Source organism: Lolium perenne, chromosome 3 (assembly GCF_019359855.2).
Source record: "Lolium perenne isolate Kyuss_39 chromosome 3, Kyuss_2.0, whole genome shotgun sequence".
In the NCBI taxonomy this organism is placed as follows: domain Eukaryota; kingdom Viridiplantae; phylum Streptophyta; class Magnoliopsida; order Poales; family Poaceae; genus Lolium; species Lolium perenne.
Genome location: NC_067246.2, coordinates 87,045,154 through 87,067,707, shown reverse-complemented (window position 1 = coordinate 87,067,707; position 22,554 = coordinate 87,045,154). Strand labels below are relative to the sequence as shown.

The following is a 22,554-nucleotide window of genomic DNA, read 5'->3' as shown; positions in this document are numbered from 1 at the left end:
GGGGGGCTTTAGTCGCGCTAATTTGGTCGCGGTTGGGCAACCGCGACTAATGGCAGTTGCGAACCGCGACCAAAGGCCCTTTTTCCACCAGTGCTAGTTATATATAGACACAAATAGGGGTAGTTCATAGCAGACCATGGCATGGACACTAGTAAGAAAAAGCCTATCAGTCGCGTGTTTTTTTGCTACTAGTCGCGTGCGATGGCCTGCCACAGGTACCTCGCCACTGGTAAGCCTTACAAGTCGCGTGTGAACCCGACACGCGACTAGTATAGCAGGTACTAGTCATGCACGGGCCTGGCATGCTGCCACTAAAGTACTAGTCGCGTGCGCTAGTTAGGTCCACTGCTATTTTAAAAAAAGCAGGGACCATTGCCTAGTTGCCCACGATATTTTAAACAAAACACCCTAAACAATAAAAGAAAGCAATCGACTACATTTCATCTTCTTGTGGCATTGACGAGAGGAGATGGTGTGGAGGAGGCGGTTGCCGTCGCCGGAGGTGGTGTGGAGGAGGGGGCGGTCGCCATCGCCGGAGGTGGTGCGGAGGAGGAGGCAGTCACCCGTCGCGGGAGGTGGTGTGGAGTAGGAGGCATAAGTGTAAGAGGAGGAGAGGAAAAGGTGGAAGAGGAGGAGAGGAGAAGGTGGAGCAGTGGAAGAGGAGTAGAGGAGAAGGCGGAGAAGTGGAAGAGTAGGAGGGGATAAGGTAAAGAAGGGACAGATGAGGAGGGAAAAGTTTGAAACTAGAGAGAGGAATTTTTTTACTTTTCATATTTGAAACTTTTTTGCGCCGAAATCTAAAACCTGAAAAAGTTTTGTTTTCCTTTTTGATTTGTGGGAATCAAAAAAATCGCTAAACGCCCGGAAAAGCAGATGACATATCACATGACCAAGGATTTTATTTTTTAAATTTTCTATCATGACCCTATTTTGCATAATATATTAAAATTTATGTTTATTAATTTTCCTTAAAACTAGATGACATATCACATGACCAAGGATTTTATTTTTTAAATTTTCTATCATTTTCTATGATTTTTTTAAACTAAAAAGGTGATATCGAACCGGGGGTGGGGGTGTGTGCAAATCCTGAGATTACTAGCTTGGTGCCCATAATAGGGCACGCTACCACTAAGTTGATAGTATCAGCGTGCCCAAAGTAAGGCACACAGCTAGTATTTTGCCTGATTTGCGCATATCAGCCTAATATATTGGCAGCGGGCGGACAAAGGCATACACGTCCGGTATGAAGATAGCAATCGCGTGCCCCCATGGAAGCGCGCTGTAGGTATTTTCTGGACCTGCGTACAGTCGGGCCCCACATACTAGTTGTGTGCGCTACCCTCCGCTACGCTGCCATTACAAGCGTACCAGTCGCGTGTGCCTTTTTTTGCACGCAAATACTCATACCAGTCGCGTGCGTTTAGACAGGTGCGCTGCCAATGAGCGTTCCCCTATAGTGTTTTTCCTAGTGGAAACATATCATTCTTCTTCTTCATATCCCGGTGTCGCCCCTATTAGCCCACATATCGTTTGTCCACTCGTGCCTCTTGTTCCTTCGGGGCTCGTTATCGGTGGCACTGATAGCATGACCATCATCAACCTCATGAGGCATCACTGCATTCTCCTCCTGGGAGAACTCATCCAAACCCCATCCTAAGATCCAGTTGTGCGGAATACAACATGCAAGAACTAGTTTAACATGGGTGAAAAAGATGTGGAAGGACTTCTGATCAAGAATCTTAAATCTTTTCTTCAGAGCAATGAATGCCCACTCGACAGTGACTCTAAGGCGAGTGTCTAACACTGAAAAGTTCCTTGGAATTTTTGGGGTAGAACCTTGATGAGAACTCACTGGTCGGTACCTTGTTTACCTAAAGGGTGGCATATATCCAGGGTAGCAAGCATATGCAGCATCACGTAGGTAGAACTTACCCTCACGGACTTGGACGCCGTCATGTCTCTCCAAACCGACAGCAAGAATCGTTGCATCATGAGCTGAACCTTCCAGCCAACAAGAACATATGTGAACTTCCCCATATCAAAATTGACAACGACAAGCACATGAATGCTTTAGTGCTTTCTCCCCTGTAAGTATGAGTCTGGCTTCGGCGCACTCTTGTGATATGAATACTATCAATCGCCCCACTACGATCGGCGGGGTTCTTTGCCCTGCCGCATGCCGAGAAGGAGGGTGCCACGGGGGAGCCGGTCGGGTACGGCTGCAAGCAGATCGGCGACGGCGGCGACCTCGGGTGGATCGAGTACCTGCTCCTCTGCCTCACCTCTGCCGGGACCGTGCCGGCCGCTTCGTAATAAGTGTCCCTCCAATTCATAATATCGTTGATGATCTAATTTAAATGTAAGCTAATTTAAACTACAATTGCAACATCTTTTATGGATTGCAAGGAGCAATTTTCATGAAAAAATACTAGCGAGAAATTCCGTGGATAAGATTGACCATGTCGTGGCCGTGTGTAGGTTCACTATATATTTCTGGCGGCAGACGTACGGAGGCGGACGATAGTTTAATGTTTGACTCACGTGTGGTTCAGGCGGCGACGTAACGACCGGTCCATCAGTTCCTTTCGATCTCGCTCGAGTAATGCTACATGTACATAATCCTAAACGTACGGACGAATTTGGTTACGGAAGGATTACGGAGAGACGTGGGCTGCTTTGGTTGGTTGGAGTTTGATCCCCTCCTGAAAAACCGGATCAGATTTTTGATTTCCACTAGTGCTTTGTGAGTCCGTAAGAGTTTTATGTAAAAGATTTATGTACATGTAGCATTACTCATCTCGCTCTGTACCTGCCGTGCCGCTCCGTGCGTATGTACGTGTCCGTAGTGTACTCGTGTCGATCGACGCGCCGCCGTTTCTGCCGCTCCGGTGACGTGCTGCCCTTTACGGGGAGCACCCGTCGCCGCCGTCTCTATCCGAATCTTTTTGACATCATCATCCCAGCCCATACGAAAAGATCCGAATCCATACGTACGTCGTGTGGGATCACTTTTGCCGAAAACGATTCCTGATTTTGCTCATCGGCTGGCGTACGTACGCAGGGAGCTGCTGGAGGAGTACGCGGCGGCGGTGCGGCGGGTGGCGTGCGGGCTGCTGGAGCTGATGGCGGAGGGGCTCGGGATTGAGCCGGCGGACGCGATCTCCCGGCTGGTGGCGGACCCGGAGAGCGACAACATGCTCCGGGTGAACCACTACCCGCCGGCCCCGCGGCCGGAGCAGCAGGCGGGGAGGCTGCTGACGGGGTTCGGCGAGCACACGGACCCGCAAATCATCTCCGTGCTCCGCTCCAACGGCACCACCGGGCTCGAGATCGCGGGGCGCGACGGCGCTTGGGCCTCCGTGCCGCCCGACGCCGACTCCTTCTTCATCAACGTCGGCGACGCCCTCCAGGTACGTGGCATGCTGCAGAAATTCTTGCTAGTATTACCGTGTGGAATCCGACCACATCAGTGAGTGATCTTGTTCTTGTGTGGACAGGTGTTGACGAACGGGAGGTTCAGGAGCGTGAAGCACAGAGTGGTGGTGAGCAGCGAGAGGTCCAGGGTGTCCATGATCTTCTTGGGCGGCCCACCGCCCGGCGCAAGGCTGGCGCCGCTGCCGCAGCTACTGGGGGACGGCGGCGGCCGGAGCCGGTACAGGGAGTTCACCTGGAAGGAGTACAAGAGCTGCAGCCACAGGGGCAGGCTCGTCGACGACCGCCTCCGCCCCTTCGAGAACTAGCCGCCTCTACCGGCCAGTCTGACGTGGTAGCTACCTTGTGTGTGCCGCGGCCGGTGTGCGTGCGTTCTTCCGCAGGTTGCAGCTCCTTAGTAATTTGTGATTATGTGGTGTTGTCGTGTTGATAAGGTGCCTAGCTAGGCCTAGTATACGTGTGTGTGAGATCCATATAGCAAGGAGTACACAGTACTGTGGTTTGTGTCGTGTGCTTGATTGTTAACCGTGCATGAATGCCTCCATAATTTACGCGAACAATTTCCGAATTTTCATGCAGAAGATACGACTTACATGTTACAAGAGCCTGGAAACCTCACATGCATGGCTCTAAAAATGGGTTTTAGGCAAGCTTTAGCGGGAAAGTAGAGGAGATAGATGGCTTCATCTGGTTCGCCGTTCAGTGGATGTACACTGACCACTCAACCGGATGTATTGGTTTGGGAGTTAAGAATATCCCATTTGTTTACGGTCAGATCATAGTATTTGGACTACATGGATGACAATACGATATTTGTACGAACATATATTTGGAAAATCAAGGTACCACTAAAAATTAGAATTATTATGTGGTTCGCCAGGTGGTTCTGAAGAAGGATAATTTAGCTAAGAAAAGCAAAGATGTTGTTTTGTGGTCAATAGGAAACAATACAACATTTATTTATATCATGTCCATTATCAAAGGTAGTTTGGTGTATTGTGCATATGGCTTTTTATATATCACCCCTAAAAATATTACAAAATTGTTAAGAACTTTGTTCTTTGGGGTCGCGGAAAAAGGTAAAGTATAAACTTGAGTTGGTGTTTGTGCTTTGCTTTGTCCATATGAAATGAGTGGAATGACTATATCTTTAACAACACAAAGCAGCTTATTTTGTACAGATTATTATTCTACCGGCTACACATTAGATCGTATGTGGTGTTATCTACAACCAATGGAGAAGTGAGAGAATTTGGATATTAGGTGCAACCGACTGAAGATGGTTGCTCGGGATATATACATCTAGTGCAACTAGTGTTTTGAGCATAGGATACCATTCTACTACAGCGTCACTTTATGTGTTCCTTTGCTTTTAGATGGGTTGATACATGTATCGATCTTGTTCGATCCATGATGTAAACTTCTGTAGAACCTATTTTTAAATAAAATAGTAAAAAACCATATGCATCAATTGATGAAGAGAAGTTGTTTCCCTCGTTTCAAAAAAAAGATATCCTTAGTGGGTGAATTTAATTAACCTAATCACCAAAGATGTACGTGCAGGGTGCGGCCTACCACGTACAGCTCTAAGTCTCTAACTAGACAAAAGTATCATTGGTTCCGGGTTACAAGCTCTCAACATGCCACTATTGCTTCAGCGCTGACAATTAGAGCATCTTTAGTTGCGGCCAGAAAGCCTAGGAAATATCCGAGTAGGGCGATTGGGGAGCGTCTCTGCCAGTCGTGCACCTCATAGGGTGCCCCCAGAAGGATTTTTTGGCACAATTGTTTTTTTAATTTTAAATCAGAACGCTGCGTGAATCGACCCTAGATTTGAATCTTTCATTTGTCGTGAATCCTCATTGGTCCTAGGAGGATCTCGAATCCTTTGTAGAATTTGGATTTGCAGCCTTAAGTTTATGAAGAGAAAGAAGTCTTGGACCTGTGATGTTTCTGTTGTACCACTGAGTGACGCCATATTTACGAAATGGTGTTTCGTGAGTGTTATGCTAACGACTTGTACATTACAACATGCAGTGGTGTACCGGGTCACCACACCAATGACATTTATCCGAGATGTGTGATATTTGTGAATACAATCAGGAGATTTGTAGGAAGGATGTCGAGCGGGTACTTGATGTGATTCAATCTCGATTTGCTATTATTCGGTACCCTACTCTTACTTGGTCTGGGAGGTGATGCATTGCTTGCGTGATGAACTTGGTCATCGAGAGTGACCGAAAGACTCGAGCGAATGGCCATGTTGGTCCCTATGAGTGTTAGGGTACTCTTGCGGATTTTGATCACCATGTGTCGGCAGATTTTGCTGATTTTTCTCGTGATGCATGAAAGAATCCGTGACACGAATACTCATCAGCAAGTGCAAGATGATCTTATAGAGCATCTATGGAGGCTCAAAGGATAGTCATCAGTTGTGTCAGCGGCTTAATCATGTGCAACTTCAAATTATTTGATTTATTATATGTTTAATTGCCATTTACAAATAGTATTGTAGAATATATTTATTGGTGTGTTCAAAGTGGTTGTGTGTTCAAAACCTAGAAATAGCAAAATCAACAAAAAAAATCTGTTTCGCAAGTTTGGGGGGACGCGGCTATGAACGAATACGTCCCAAATACAGTACCATGGAATGGCGCCCTCTAATTGTTCGATCCATCACTTTAGCCAGACATTGTTTGAAGAACGTGACTAGAGATTTTTTTTTTTGAACGGGATAGGGTGCATAGCACCCTCAAACATTTCATTTAGCTCAAAAGCATTGTACATTAGTTATTACAAGGTCCAGAAGCTGCAGGAGATTACAGCTTAAAGCACTAGACAAGATTTGATACTATGAGCTATGTTCCTGCAAGAACTGGTAGGCTCAGATTTGCGAGATCTTTTTGCCTGATGTGCCAGAGAATGGGAAACACCATTGATCTCCCTGCTAATATGCTAATATGATAGATAGAAGAGTGTAAAGGCTTTGGAATGGAAATGATAGCTGATGCAGTTGGTGTAGGATAACGTTGCATAGAAAACAAAAAATTTCCTACGGCGAACACGCAATCCAAGCCAAGATGCAATCTAGAAGACGGTAGCAACGAGGGGGTATCGAGTCTCACCCTTGAAGAGATTCCAAAGCCTACAAGATGAGGCTCTTGTTGCTGCGGTAGACGATCACTTGCCGCTTGCAAAAGCGCGTAGAAGATCTTGATCACGATCGGTTCCGGCGCCACGAACGGGCAGCACCTCCGTACTCGGTCACACGTTCGGTTGTTGATGAAGACGACGTCCACCTCCCCGTTCCAGCGGGCAGCGGAAGTAGTAGCTCCTCTTGAATCCGACAGCACGACGGCGTGGTGTCGGTGGCGGTGTAGAAGTCCGGCGGAGCTTCGCTAAGCTACGCGGGCAATATGGAGTGGAGGAGCTTGGCTAGGGTTTGGGAGGGGTGGCCGGCCACTCTATGGGGGGCGGCCAGCTTTTGGTCTTGGGGGTGGCCGGCCCCCTCCCTTGGCCCCTCATTATGTAGGTGGATCCCAAGTGTTGGTGTCCAAGTCTTCGAATAAGACCCGAAACCAAAACCTTCCATAGGAGGGGGAAACCTAGCCCAACTAGGACTCCCACCCAAAGGTGGGATTCCCACCTCCCATGTGGGGGGTGGCCGGCCCCCTATGGTGGAGTCCACTTGGGACTCCACCCCATCTAGGGCTGGCCGGCCATGGAGGTGGAGTCCCTTGTGGACTCCACCTTCCTTGGTGGTTTCTTCCGGACTTTTCTAGAACCTTCTAGAACCTTCCATAGAACCTTCCGCGACATTTTATTTCACATAAAATGACATCCTATATATGAATCTTATTCTCCGGACCATTCCGGAACTCCTCGTGATGTCCGGGATCTCATCCGGGACTCCGAACAAATATTCGAACTCCATTCCATATTTCAAGTGCTACCATTTCAACATCCAACTTTAAGTGTGTCACCCTACGGTTCGAGAACTATGCGGACATGGTTGAGTACTCACTCCGACCAATAACCAATAGCGGGATCTGGAGATCCATAATGGCTCCCACATATTCAACGATGACTTTAGTGATCGAATGAACCATTCACATATATTACCAATTCCCTTTGTCTCGCGATATTTTACTTGTCCGAGGTTTGATCTTCGGTATCACTCTATACCTTGTTCAACCTCGTCTCCTGACAAGTACTCTTTACTCGTACCGTGGTATGTGGTCTCTTATGAACTCATTCATATGCTTGCAAGACATTAGACGACATTCCACCGAGAGGGCCCAGAGTATATCTATCCGTCATCGGGATGGACAAATCCCACTGTTGATCCATATGCCTCAACTCATACTTTCCGGATACTTAATCCCACCTTTATAGCCACCCATTTACGCAGTGGTGTTTGGTGTAATCAAAGTACCTTTCCGGTATAAGTGATTTACATGATCTCATGGTCATAAGGACTAGGTAACTATGTATCGAAAGCTTATAGCAAATAACTTAATGACGAGATCTTATGCTACGCTTAATTGGGTGTGTCCATTATATCATTCACACAATGACATAACCTTGTTATTAATAACATCCAATGTTCATGATTATGAAACTAATCATCCATTAATCAACAAGCTAGTTTAAGAGGCATACTAGGGACTTCTTGTTTGTCTACATATCACACATGTACTAAAGTTTCGGTTAATACAATTCTAGCATGATATATAAACATTTATCATAAACATAAATATATAAATAATAACCACTTTATTATTGCCTCTAGGGCATATCTCCTTCGGTCTCCCACTTGCACTAGAGTCAATAATCTAGATTACATTGTAATATACCTAACACCCATGGCATTCTGGTGTTGGTCATGCTTTGCCCTAGGGAGAGCTTTAGTCAACGGATCTGCTACATTCAGATCAGTGTGTACTTTGCAAATCTTTACTTCTCCATCTTCGATGTACTCGCGAATCGAGTGGTAACGCAGCTTGATATGCTTCAGCCTCTTGTGTGACCTTGGCTCTTGTGCATTGGCGATGGCACCCATGTTATCACAGTAAATGATTAATGGGTCCAATGCACTAGGAACCACACCGAGCTCTACAATGAACCTCTTCATCCATACCGCTTCGATGAAGCCTCCGAAGCCGCTTATGTACTCTGATTCTGTTGAAGACTTCGCCACCGTGCACCGCTTCGAGCTTGCCCAGCTTATCGCAAAGCACCATTCAATATAAACACGTACCCAGATTGTGACTTAGAGTCATCGGGATCGGTGTTCCAACTTGCATCGGTGTAACCGTTTACAACGAGCTCTTGGTCACCTCCATAACAAAGAAACATATCCTTAGTTCTTTTCAAGTACTTCAGGATATTCTTGACCGCTGTCCAGTGTTCCATTCCTGGATCACTTTGATATCTGCTAGTCAAACTAACAGCATGTGCTATATCCGGTCTAGTACATAGCATGGCATACATGATAGATCCTACTGCCGAGGCATAGGGGATGTTACTCATCCTTTCTCTTTCTTCTCGTAGCCGGTCCTTGAGTTTTACTCAATACCTTGCACAGTAACATAGGTAAGAACCCTTTCTTACTTTCGTCCATTCTAAAATTCTTTAGAATCTTGTCCAGATATGTACTCTGTGATAGCCCTATTAGGCGTCTTGATCTATCTCTATAAATCTTGATGCCTAATATATACGATGCTTCACCAAGGTCTTTCATTGAAAAACTATTATTCAAATAACCCTTAACACGGCTTAATAGTTCTATATCATTCCCGATCAATAATATGTCATCTACATATAATATCAGGAATGCTACAGAGCTCCCACTCACTTTCTTGTAAATACAGGCCTCTCCATGACACTGTATAAACCCGAAGTCTTTGATCACCTTATCAAAGCGTCGGTTCCAACTTCTTGATGCTTGCTTCAGTCCATAGATTGAACGCTGAAGTTTGCATACTTTGTCAGCATTTTTAGGATCGACAAAACCTTTGGGTTGTACCATATACAACTCTTCCTCAATGTCTCCATTAAGGAACGCCGTTTTGACATCCATCTGCCAAATCTCATAATCGAAAAATGCAGCTATTGCTAACAAAATCCTCACAGATTTTAGCTTCGCTACAGGTGAGAAAGTCTCATCGTAGTCAACTCCTTGAATTTGTCGGAAACCCTTTGCGACAAGTCGAGCTTTATAGACAGTAATATTACCATCAGCATCTGTTTTTCTCTTGAAGATCCATTTATTCTCGACAGCCTTTCGGCTATCAGGTAAGTCTACCAAAGTCCATACTTTGTTATCACACATGGATCCCATTTCGGATTTCATGGCTTCTTGCCATTTGTTGGAATCTGGGCTCATCATCGCTTCTTCATACGTCGCAGGGTCCTCATCATTGTTATCTACAATCATGACATTTAGACAAGGATCATACCAATCAGGAGTGGCACGTTCCCTTGTCGATCTGCGAGGTTCAGTAGTTTCCTCGTTTGAAGTTTCATGATCATTATCATTAGCTTCCTCTGTTGCCGGTGTAGGCGGTACAGGTACAACTTCCGGTACTGCGCTACTCTGATCAACGAGTATAGATTCATCAATCTCATCGAGTACTACTTTTCTTCCAGTCACTTCTTTAGTGAGAAATTCTTTCTCAAGAAAGGTTCCGTTCTTAGCAACAAAGATTTTGCCTTCGAATTTGTGATAGAAAGTGTACCCTATAGTTTCCTTAGGGTATCCTATGAAGACGCATTTCTCCGCTTTGGGTTCTAGCTTGTCCGGTTGTAACTTCTTTACATAGGCTTCGCAACCCCAAACTTTCAGGAACGACTTAGGTTTCTTATTAAACCATAATTCATACGGTGTCGTTTCTACGGATTTTGATGGTGCTCTATTTAAAGTGAATGCGGCTGTCTCTAATGCATAACTCCAAAATGATAACGGCAAATCAGTAAGAGACATCATACTACGAACCATATCTAAGAGAGTTCGATTACGACGTTCGGACACACCGTTTCGTTGTGGTGTTCCCGGCGGTGTCAATTGTGAAAGTATTCCGCATTTCTTTAAATGCATGCCAAACTCATAACTCAAATATTCACCTCCACGATCAGATCGTAGAAATTTGATCTTCTTGTTACGTTGATTTTCTACTTCACTTTGAAATTCCTTAAACTTCTCGAAAGTTTCGGATTTATGTTTCATGAAATAGATATACCCATATCTACTCAGATCATCTGTGAAGGTTAGAACATAACGATAACCACCGCGCGATGCTACACTCATTGGTCCACATACATCGGTATGTATGATTTCCAATAAGTCAGTAGCTCGCTCCATCATACCAGAAAATGGAGTCTTTGTCATTTTTCCCATTAGACATGCTTCGCATCTATCAAGTGACTCAAAGTCAAGTGATTCAAGTAATCCATCATTATGGAGTTTCTTCATGCGTTTCACTCCAATATGACCAAGACGACAGTGCCACATATAAGTAGAATTATCATTAAGTTTAATTCGCTTAGCATCAATGTTATGTATATGCGTATCACTACTATCGAGATCTAACGAGTAAATAAGCCATTCTTTTGTGGTGCTCGACCATAAAAGATATTATTCATAAAAATAGAACAACCATTATTCTCAGACTTGAATGAATAACCGTCTTGCATTAAACAAGATCCAGATATAATGTTCATGCTCAACGCGGGTACAAAATAACAATTATTTAGGCTTAAAACTAATCCCGAAGGTAGATGTAGAGGAAGTGTGCCGACAGCGATCACATCGACTTTGGATCCATTTCCAACGCGCATCGTCACTTCATCTTTCAGTAGTCTTCGTTTATTCTTTAGTTCCTGTTTCGAGTTACAAATATGAGCAACCGAACCAGTATCAAATACCCAGGTACTAGAACGAGAACCAGTGAGATAAACATCTATAACATGTATATCATATATACCTTCTTTCTTCTTCTTGACAAGGCCGCTTCTTCAGATCAGCCGGATACTTGGAGCAATTACGCTTCCATTGTCCCTTCTCCTTGCAAGAATAGCACTCAAGATCAGGTTTAGGGCCGTTCTTAGGTTTCATAGGAGGCGTGGCAGCTTTCTTGCCACCCTTCTTGAATTTTCCCTTAGACTTGCCCTGTTTCTTGAAACTGGTGGTCTTGTTGACCATCAACACTTGGTGCTCTTTCTTGATCTCAATCTCAGCAGCTTTTAGCATGCCAAAGAGTTCAGGTAACTCCTTGTTCATGTTCTGCATATTGTAGTTCATCACAAAGTTCTTGTAACTTGGTGGCAGTGATTGAAGGACACGATTAATCCCCAGTCTGTTAGGAATCACTATTCCCAAGTCACTGAGTTTCTTCGCATGCCCGGTCATGGCGAGCATGTGCTCACTAACGGAGCTGCCTTCTTCCATCATACGCTGAAGAAATGTTTCGATGCTTCATAGCATTCCACGGCCGCATGAGTCTCGAATATAGCTTTCAGCTCATTCATCAACTCATGAGGATCATGGTGCTCAAAACGTTTTTGAAGATCGGATTCCGCATCGCACAGGATGGCACACTGAACTTGAGAGTACCGAGTTTTCCGAGTTGCGTAAACAGCTTTTACTTCATCGGATTCATCTTCTGCAGGAGGGTCACCTAGCGGTGCATCAAGCACAAATTGCAGATTTCCGCCAGAGAGGAAGATCCTCACATGACGGAACCAGTCGGTGAAGTTGCTACCGTTGCTCTTAAGTTTCTCTTTCTCTAGGAACTGATTAAAATTGATTGGGGACGCCATCTCTACAACATATATTTGCAATAGTTTAGACTAAGTTTATGACAAATTGAGTTCAAATTTTAATTCAACATAATTAAAACCCTAGGTGAACTCCCACTCAAAACAATATCCCTCACATTGTCTTAGTGATCACACGAACCAAATCCACCGCACCTTTGTCCGATCATCACGAGACAAGGTGTGATTTCAATGGCGAACACTCAAAGTGTTCATCATATCAACCATATGATTCATGCTCTACCTTTCGGTATCACGTGTTCCGAGACCATGTCTGTACATGCTAGGCTCGTCAAGGCCACCTTAGTATCCGCATGTGCAAAACTGTCTTGCACCCGTTGTATGCACTTGTTGATTCTATCACACCCGATCATCACGAGATGCTTCGAAACGACAAGTCTTGGCAACGGTGCTACTAAGGATGAACACTTTATTATCTTGAGATTTTAGTGAGGGATCATCTTATAATGCTACCGTCGCGATCTAAGCAAAATAAGATGCATAAAAGGATTAACATCACATGCAGTTCATATGTGATATGATATGGCCCTTTTGTCTTTGCGCCTTTGATCTTCATCTCCAAAGCACGGACATGATCTCCATCATCTTCGGGCATGATCTCCATCATCGTCGGCGTAGCACCAAGGTCAATGGCGCCGTCTTCATGATTGTCCTCCATGTAGCAACTATTACAACTACTTTGAAATACTACTCAACATGAAAAATAAAGACAACCATAAGGCTCCTGCCGGTTGCCACAATACAATAATGATCATCTCATACATATTCATCATCACATTATGGCCATATCACATCACCAAACCCTGCAAAAACAAGTTAGACGTCTCTAATTTGGTTTGCATATTTTACGTGGTTTAGGGTTTTCGAGAGAGATCTAATCTACCTACGAACATGAACCACAACGTTGATACTAATGTTTTCAATAGAAGAGTAAATTGAATCTCTACTATAGTAGGAGAGACAGACACCCGCAAAGCCTCTTATGCAATACAAGTTGCATGTCCAACGAGGAACAAGTCTCATGAACGCGGTCATGTAAAGTTAGTCCGAGCCGCTTCATCCCACTATGCCATAAAGATGCAAAGTACTCAAACTAAAGATAACAAGAGCATCAACGCCCACAAACCATTGTGTTCTACTCGTGCAACCATCTATGCATAGACACGGCTCTGATACCACTGTAGGATAACGTTGCATAGAAAACAAAAATTTTCCTACGGCGAACACGCAATCCAAGCCAAGATGCAATCTAGAAGATGGTAGCAACGAGGGGGTATCGAGTCTCACCCTTGAAGAGATTCCAAAGCCTACAAGATGAGGCTCTTGTTGCTGCGGTAGACGATCACTTGCCGCTTGCAAAAGCGCGTAGAAGATCTTGATCACGATCGGTTCCGGCGCCACGAACGGGCAGCACCTCCGTACTCGGTCACACGTTCGGTTGTTGATGAAGCCGACGTCCACCTCCCCGTTCCAGCGGGCAGTGGAAGTAGTAGCTCCTCTTGAATCCGACAGCACGACGGCGTGGTGTCGGTGGCGGTGTAGAAGTCCGGCGGAGCTTCGCTAAGCTACGCGGGCAATATGGAGTGGAGGAGCTTGGCTAGGGTTTGGGAGGGGTGGCCGGCCACTCTATGGGGGGCGGCCAGCTTTTGGTCTTGGGGGTGGCCGGCCCCCTCCCTTGGCCCCTCATTATATAGGTGGATCCCAAGTGTTGGTGTCCAAGTCTTCGAATAAGACCCGAAACCAAAACCTTCCATAGGAGGGGGGAAACCTAGCCCAACTAGGACTCCCACCCAAAGGTGGGATTCCCACCTCCCATGTGGGGGGTGGCCGGCCCCCTATGGTGGAGTCCACTTGGGACTCCACCCCATCTAGGGCTGGCCGGCCATGGAGGTGGAGTCCCTTGTGGACTCCACCTTCCTTGGTGGTTTCTTCCGGACTTTTCTAGAACCTTCTAGAACCTTCCATAGAACCTTCCGCGACATTTTATTTCACATAAAATGACATCCTATATATGAATCTTATTCTCCGGACCATTCCGGAACTCCTCGTGATGTCCGGGATCTCATCCGGGACTCCGAACAAATATTCGAACTCCATTCCATATTTCAAGTGCTACCATTTCAACATCCAACTTTAAGTGTGTCACCCTACGGTTCGAGAACTATGCGGACATGGTTGAGTACTCACTCCGACCAATAACCAATAGCGCGATCTGGAGATCCATAATGGCTCCCACATATTCAACGATGACTTTAGTGATCGAATGAACCATTCACATATATTACCAATTCCCTTTGTCTCGCGATATTTTACTTGTCCGAGGTTTGATCTTCGGTATCACTCTATACCTTGTTCAACCTCGTCTCCTGACAAGTACTCTTTACTCGTACCGTGGTATGTGGTCTCTTATGAACTCATTCATATGCTTGCAAGACATTAGACGACATTCCACCGAGAGGGCCCAGAGTATATCTATCCGTCATCGGGATGGACAAATCCCACTGTTGATCCATATGCCTCAACTCATACTTTCCGGATACTTAATCCCACCTTTATAGCCACCCATTTACGCAGTGGTGTTTGGTGTAATCAAAGTACCTTTCCGGTATAAGTGATTTACATGATCTCATGGTCATAAGGACTAGGTAACTATGTATCGAAAGCTTATAGCAAATAACTTAATGACGAGATCTTATGCTACGCTTAATTGGGTGTGTCCATTATATCATTCACACAATGACATAACCTTGTTATTAATAACATCCAATGTTCATGATTATGAAACTAATCATCCATTAATCAACAAGCTAGTTTAAGAGGCATACTAGGGACTTCTTGTTTGTCTACATATCACACATGTACTAAAGTTTCGGTTAATACAATTCTAGCATGATATATAAACATTTATCATAAACATAAAGATATAAATAATAACCACTTTATTATTGCCTCTAGGGCATATCTCCTTCAGTTGGTTGGAGGAAAAGAGATTGAATCATTGGGACATTCCATCGTTTAAGATTTGGCAACCAAAGATCTTTAACTGCCGCTGGATAAGTGAACCCGTCATGCCGAATTATAAGGTTATCATAAACTTTTGTCCAAGCAGAGCACCAAGGAGAGCTCCAAATAGAGATCTTTCCCCTACAGATTTGATAGAAGGAATTATGTTGAAGGAGATGAATAACCTTGAGTACGGAGGTCCAAAAAGTTAACTTTGGAATATTTGACTTGGGCCTCCAGATTGAGCCATCCGTGAAATACTTGGACTTCAAAATCTTGTATAGCTCGCTATTGGGCCTTTCAGCAATTCTCCATGTTGTCAAGAGAATGAGGCCATGAATAGCAGCCATCAAATTCCGAATTCCCAGCCCTCTCTCTTCTTTTGGCGTGCATATGTTTTTCCAAGCTATTAAGCAAAGAGTTTTTGAGGCAGACTCTGAATTAACTCCATTCCACCAGAAATTCCTAATGATTCTTGTGATTTTTGCTAAGACCTTTCTTGAGAAAATAATGTTGGACATGTAGTTCACCGATATGGAGGAAAAAATGGAGTTGATTAATTCAACCCTCGTAGCATGAGATAAATAGTTTGCTTTGTAGGTTAATAGTTTAGATTTAAAATTTTCCAAGATAAAACTATAGGCCTCCGATCTGTTTTTAGGTGGAAGGATGAGAGGGTATCCAAGGTGGGAGAAAGATTCATCAATTAAAGGCATGGGGGAAATATTTTCTATGTCTTGCTGGGTTCAAAGATCGATGAATTTGCTAAAGATAATTCCTGATTTGGTCCAGTTTGGCATTGGCTCTGAAGCTGCGCAAAAAAGATTGAATGATGCCCTTGATTTGCATGGGATTCCTAAATAGTGGCCGTCCCACATATGGGTAAATCATCCGCAAAAAAGAAGGGAGTGAATGTGAGGGCAATTTGGGCCAAGGACAATCCCCGATAGATCAATTCTGGCTAAAGCATCATGCAGAGCTAGAGAGAGTTCAATAATAGCCAGGACAAAAAGATAACAAGCTAGGGGCAGCCTTGTCTTATCCCTGTAGTGCGGACAAAGTTCGCAAAAGCTTGGCCATTGATAATGAGAGAGAATCTTGGCGAAGAGATACAAGAATAAATAAGGTTAATGAAATGATCATGCAACTCTTTACGTGCTAGAGCTGCAGTGATGAAATGCCATTCTAATCTATCAAAAGATTTGGCCAAGTCAACGTGACCAGAGATTAGAGATGTTCTTGCTCACTGAAATAGACATCCATGTCAAACACTTCATACAGACTCGATTTTCAAACCCCCTATTCCCTCTAGCTGACCCCTTATTTTTGGACGAGCATGCTTGGAGTTCAACCATCCCATCTGATAACAATCCAAGATAGTTGTAACTTGTAACACACACTCCTCCCCGATTGAAAGGGCCTTTTTTAATTCTTGCTACTAGCGTTGAGCCCTCTTTCCATCCAATCACTCCTAGACTTCTAGTACGTCCGATTCCATCGATCGCAATTTGCCTGTTTTATTCGTCGTGCTCAAGTCCGACCATCCGAGAAGGGAAGGGGTATGGGAGATGTACTATACCCTCAACAGCCGACACTGTTAGTGTCGGAGGGACATGGAACTCTTTATTTAATTAGCACTGGAGCTAAGCTAGCTATCTAGGAAAGGCCTTGAAAGCTTACCCGAGGCACCGTCACACGTACATGTTCCTTACAAAACACTAGTGACAGCCAGTGACTATCCCGACTGGATTCAGTGAATCTTGCAACCGATGGATAGAGGGCCCTGTGATGGAAAGTCCATCATTGTCTGCTGGATTTTTTCGATAAAGAGAATATATTATTATTAAAGATACTTAGTGCATCCACGCTCTACAACAATCAACTATTCTAAAGATATTACAAATGCACATATTCTTATTACAAAAAGAAAGATTCCACTAGCGTCATCTAAACCTTGTAGCAAAAGCGTTAACACAAATCATCACCAAGACAACACCCGGAGTCTGCGATCACAAAAATGCGCTTCAACAAGGTCATTGTTGCCAGACCTTGGGTTTTCACCGTGGAGCATGTATGCCCTCTTAAAACACTATCTTGAACAAGGTCAGTGCCATACCGTAACCAATTAAGACCAGCCCTTGGATTTTTACCCTTAAAGATGAGACCTTGTACTCCTCATGTGATGGCGTCCCTGCTTGCCGATGTTGTTGCTGCAAGAGAAGAACCACCAAGCTAGTTACATTGTCACGAAGGCACAATCTGCCATTACTAGCCTCAGACCTCAGCCATCTGACCTTTCCGCCATTGTCTTCTCCATGGAATCAAGAAATGACATATCCCATGATGGCAATAAACAACGAAGTTTTGCATCACTCCCTCCTGAAGCCGCATGGCCAGAAATAACAGAACACGTGACCGAATCCCATCCGGTCCAACAATCTACATGCATCTTGTGCCCAAATGAAATTGCAGCAGAGACTACCAAAACTCGTCACGGACCAGATCAAAGAGTGTTGGCATCAAGCAGAACACCATCCCGGCGCGGGTAAACCCCAAGTATCGCCTCAATTGTTGGGTAGATCGGCAGGCCCCCACACCGCCGTCCATCGGCCAACTCACTCTGGGGGAGGAGGAGGCCTACGCATAAATCACGCACGGGCGCCGGCCCCAGGCCGGCAGAATGCACCGTGACGCCTTCCCGTACACCTCCAGGCGACATGTGGCCACACCGATGGCGGATCTAGGCGGGGAGCCTAGAACTCCGACCGCAACGTCCAATCCGTGGACGCCAAATGGAATTTGTTGCTGCTAGACAGCCAGGGCACCACCCCATTTGCCGCAAGCAAACGAACTCCACCACGCGTGAACGCAACACTCAAGGGAACGCCACCACCACCATGCGCAGTCGGACAACAGTGTTGTCCCTAGCCACTACCAATGAGTTGTCGCCGCGATGCAACCATAGGCACCTTCGGTGCCGTTCTCGCCACCACAACGACCCTCTCTGATAGAAGCAGCGGCAGGAGATGCCACCGGGATCTTGGTTATTGGCGTCGCTAGGCTTTCACATCGGTGTCTTAGGTCAGATAGCAAACTTTATTTACATATATTTTAAACGAACAAGGACATCGAAACTAAAAAAGAAGGACCGTAGCCCTAGTATGGTACTCATCGTCTTGGGTCAAGTCCATGATCACAGGCATCTCCCACGGTCAATTGGGCGCACGAGCCACTAGAGGGAATAAGGGCGGAGGAGCCGCTATAGGGAATGAAGACGGTGGTGCGGCCAAATGGAATGAAGACGGTGGTGCGGCCAAATGGAATGCCACCGGAGGAGCCTTAGGAGCAAGCACGGGCCACTGATCCCACCGTGACATTGGCGTTGGGTGGGAGGGGGGGTGCAAGGATTCCATGGCGATCCTAATTAAGCGTCACCTCCTCGTCCATCCTTTCTGGCATGTGGGAAGCAGAAGGATGCCTTTGTGTGATATGAGGCTCCTGCAGCTCGGACACCATCATGGCGAGCTTATGTGCCTCTTCTGGCATGGCATGGAGCTGGTCATTCGTCCCTCCTCAATTGACTTATCTGCCAACTTAGTGAGGTAGCCCATGTAGTCAGTTGTGTCGTACCTCTTATGTTCTTTTTCGGGCGACGATGGCTCTTCCTCGGCATCCTTCACTTCTGCGGTCGGAGGAAGGTCGTAGCCAAACTTGTCATCATCGAGGAACCCGGCGCGGCATTGAGGTCCCACTCGACCGTGTCGCAGGTATCCCACGGTGTCGAGTCGGCGTTGTAGGCCGAGTCCGCGAGGAGATCGGGAGGACGAAGGGCAGACCTCCGCGTAATCTCATGGCACCTCACCTATCCCTGCCTCAGAACAGATGGCATGGTCACCTTTCGCTCATTGATGTGGCAATCGTCTTGGAGGTGGACGTCATCCCACCCCTCGCAGTTGGTCCTGTTGTTGTAGAGCGCCCTCACCACATAAACATGGACAGGGACGCGGGCGCGGTGCTTCATCGGCTTCGCCGCCGACAATGCGACCTCATGGTCGTGCTTCAACTTTCTCCAGAACCATCACTTTCCCATGGTTGTCTCGAGGAACAGAGGTTGCCGGTGCTCTATGGACACAAGGTGGCGACAATTGCAATGGGTTTTGGGGAAGGATGGGCGAGTGCAGGCGAGGCCACTGGCCTTTAAAAATATTAGGATGTGGCTACCATCAATGTCGTCGTTGGACACCAAGTGCTCGTGCCATTGATGGTGGCGTAGAAGATCAACCGCTCGAACGCTTAACCTGGTGTGCCTGCTAAATTCAAAGCGGGTCATTGATGGCGTCGCATTGACCAGCGCCCGTAGAAGCTGAAGCGGGCGCAGATGCTACCAGGCAAGCCTGAGCCTGCAGCACGAGGACACGCCCTATGTCCACAGTGATACATTTGCTTCCGAAATTTGGATCGGACCGTTGGGTTGGTTTTCCTGTCCTCCTTTCCGCACGGGTCAAAATGGATCACGTTGGTCCGTTTGCGTTGGGCCACTAGAAATACTATCGGGTGTCACTGATAGAAGGGTTATATCTTGCAAGATAAAAGGTAAAATAAAACATGAGGATATCCATCCCGGCTATAAGTGTGCTTTGTATCATAAGCATTTTTTTGCCAAACTGTGCACCACTTGATTAGCCTCTCTTGGACAGTGTTGAAAAGACACTCATCGACATTGCTAGCTTTAAAGAAACACTACGCTAGACTCGCTGAGTACGCACTACAAATTTCAGTGGTTCCGTTGCAAGTCTGAATGAGTTCCAACGAGTCTGATTCAATCATCACATTTCTGCAACCTAGTGGCTCAAGGCCCTTAAGAAGTGTCATGGATTTCGCTGTTGCTGCAGATGGAACATTCTCAAGAGGACAATAGCATCCTGCAATCGTTTCGCCATTGGAATTCTGAAGAATGGTTCCAGCCGCACCTGAAACCATTACTTGGAAAAAGAAGCATCAGTGTTCATCTTATAGTTTCCCGACAGCGACTTGCTGGAGGCAGTATCTCTACGAACTGCTTTTACACTTTCAGCACCGTAGTTAGCTGTCAGAGCATTAATCGTAAAGGTTGTTCTTGTCAGGGTTGCGACTGGAACATCCTTAACAATTTCACGCCTTTGCAACTAGAGATACCAACAAGCAATAACAATTGACTCCTGAAGTCCTGCTTCGGTGAGCAGAGTAAGTCCTCAAGCATCACCAGTCCTGATCGCGATCGGTCGACAGACAGAGGTTTGACTGATAACTTCCTTTGAACCTAGGGTAGCCCACACCTCTCGGCTATGGTACATCTAAACATCAAGTGCCTGATATCTGTCAAAACTAAACATCAAGTGCCTGATGTTGGTTTCTACCCTGAATCTTTACGAGCTGAAAAACTAGATCAAAAAAAGAACTCAAGCAAACTTCACGTCAGAGGAAAAACGAATTTGGTGGTGCACAATAATCGCACCTTTTCCTGGTTCTTTCTTTTCTTCTTATAGGCGTTTACAGATAGGACTCCACGCCCAACACGAAACGGCAAAACCGAACCCAACACGACGTGACCCGGTACACAGTTCGTACACGGTTTAGACTGTTCACAAGCTTTCCTAAATGAAACGAAAATTTCCTAAACGTAAGACTCTTAAACTTGCTTGGTGTCTAGGCTTCACGGCAGCGGTATGAAATTGGGGGCGACAACACATGTGAAGCGCAGAGTCCTACCTTTCAGGGTGAAAATCCAAGGTCTGGCCTTAACTGGTTATGCCTGGCAGTGACCTTGGTGGAGGCATTGTTTTGAGAGTGGAGGCACTGTTCCCTTTTTGGAGGCGTCGTTTTTTGGAGAGTCTGCAATTCAGGTGTTGTCATGGCGGTGGATGTATTGTTGTTGTTAGGTCCGAGACACTGTAGCGGGACTTTTGTTTCTTAGTTTTCTTTTTCTTTTTTTGGCTGTGTGCATCCGTAGTGTCATTAGGGTGATGCGATGTTGCAGAGGCTGGGTGTAATTGGTATCTCTCGATATTAATCATCAACAATCACCTCCTTAAGCTTGTTGTTCCCTTCCTTTCTTCATTGCTTGAACGCTAACCTTGTCTCGCATTTCCTGAAACTTTGGCCGACTCAATGGCTTTGTCAAGATGTCCGCGAATTGCTCGTTTGTGCAGACATACTGCACGTCAATGCTGCCAGCGTCCACGTAGTCCCGGATAAAATGAAACCGAGTATCAATATGCTTGCTTCGCTCATGAAATACCGGATTTTTGCACAGTGAAATAGCTGATTGGTTATCAATTTGGAGCACCACCGGTTCCACTTCCATCTTCATCATCAGGTCAGCTAATAGTCTCCCTAACCACAGGCCTTGGCATGCCGCGGTGCTTGCTGCAATATACTCCGCCTCGCTAGAGGAGAGTGCCACTACCTTTTGTTTTTGAGAGCACCAACTGATCCGATTGCATCCGAGGTAGAATACCATACCTGAAATACTTTTCCGATCATCTATATCACCTGCATGGTCACTGTCCGAGTAACCATGAACTTCAGTCCTTCTTCTCCTTTCGTGTACACGCATCCATGATCCAAAGTCCTTTGACATACCGCAACACCTGTTTGACAGCAGCAAGATGTTCGGTAGTTGGCTTCTCCATGAAACGACTCACAATCCCAACAGAGTGAGCTATGTCGGGCCATGTATGGATCAAGTAGCGTAGACTGCCCATGATGCTACGATATTGAGTACTTTCCACAAGAGAATTTGAGCTCTCCTTGCTCAACTTCGTTCCTGGATCCATGGGAATTAGAGTTGGGTTACAATCTTTCATCCCACACTTGTCCAGTACCTTGGCTGCATATACCGATTGACTCAAAGAAATTTTGCCGGAGTTTTGATGCACTTCAATACCAAGATAATAGCTAAGCAAGCCAAGATCGCTCATGCTAAACAAATTCTTCATATGATATTTGAAGGCTTCAATCTCTCTAGTACTCCCTCCGGTGATGATTAAATCATCTACGTATACCCCAACCAAGAGTCTATCTCCTTGTCGGCCTCTCTTGCACACAGCATGCCATTCGTCCCCGACGTGGAGCTGCGGCTGCTCCTGGCATGCCGGCACACATTCCACACCGCCTGCGTGGACGCCTGGCTCCTCACCAGCCCATCCTGCCCGCTCCGCTGCATTGCCATATTGCTCCCGCACCCACCCATCCTCGCCGCCTACACCGTCGCGGTTGGGTAGCAGGAGCTGCTGGGGT

The 22,554-nt window shown here is 45.8% G+C and overlaps 1 protein-coding gene across 1 annotated transcript; it reads left to right on the top strand.

Moving 5' to 3' along the window:
• Positions 1-2,154: 2,154 nt before the first annotated feature.
• On the top strand, positions 2,155-4,037 carry LOC127321180 (gibberellin 2-beta-dioxygenase 3-like; the record flags this gene model as incomplete). Its single annotated transcript, XM_071827261.1, has 4 exons — positions 2,155-2,312; positions 2,410-2,473; positions 2,850-3,413; positions 3,501-4,037. Coding segments are annotated over 4 exons (1,029 nt in total), but the record flags the coding sequence as incomplete, so codon positions are not given.
• Between the last annotated feature and the right edge of the window lie 18,517 nt (positions 4,038-22,554).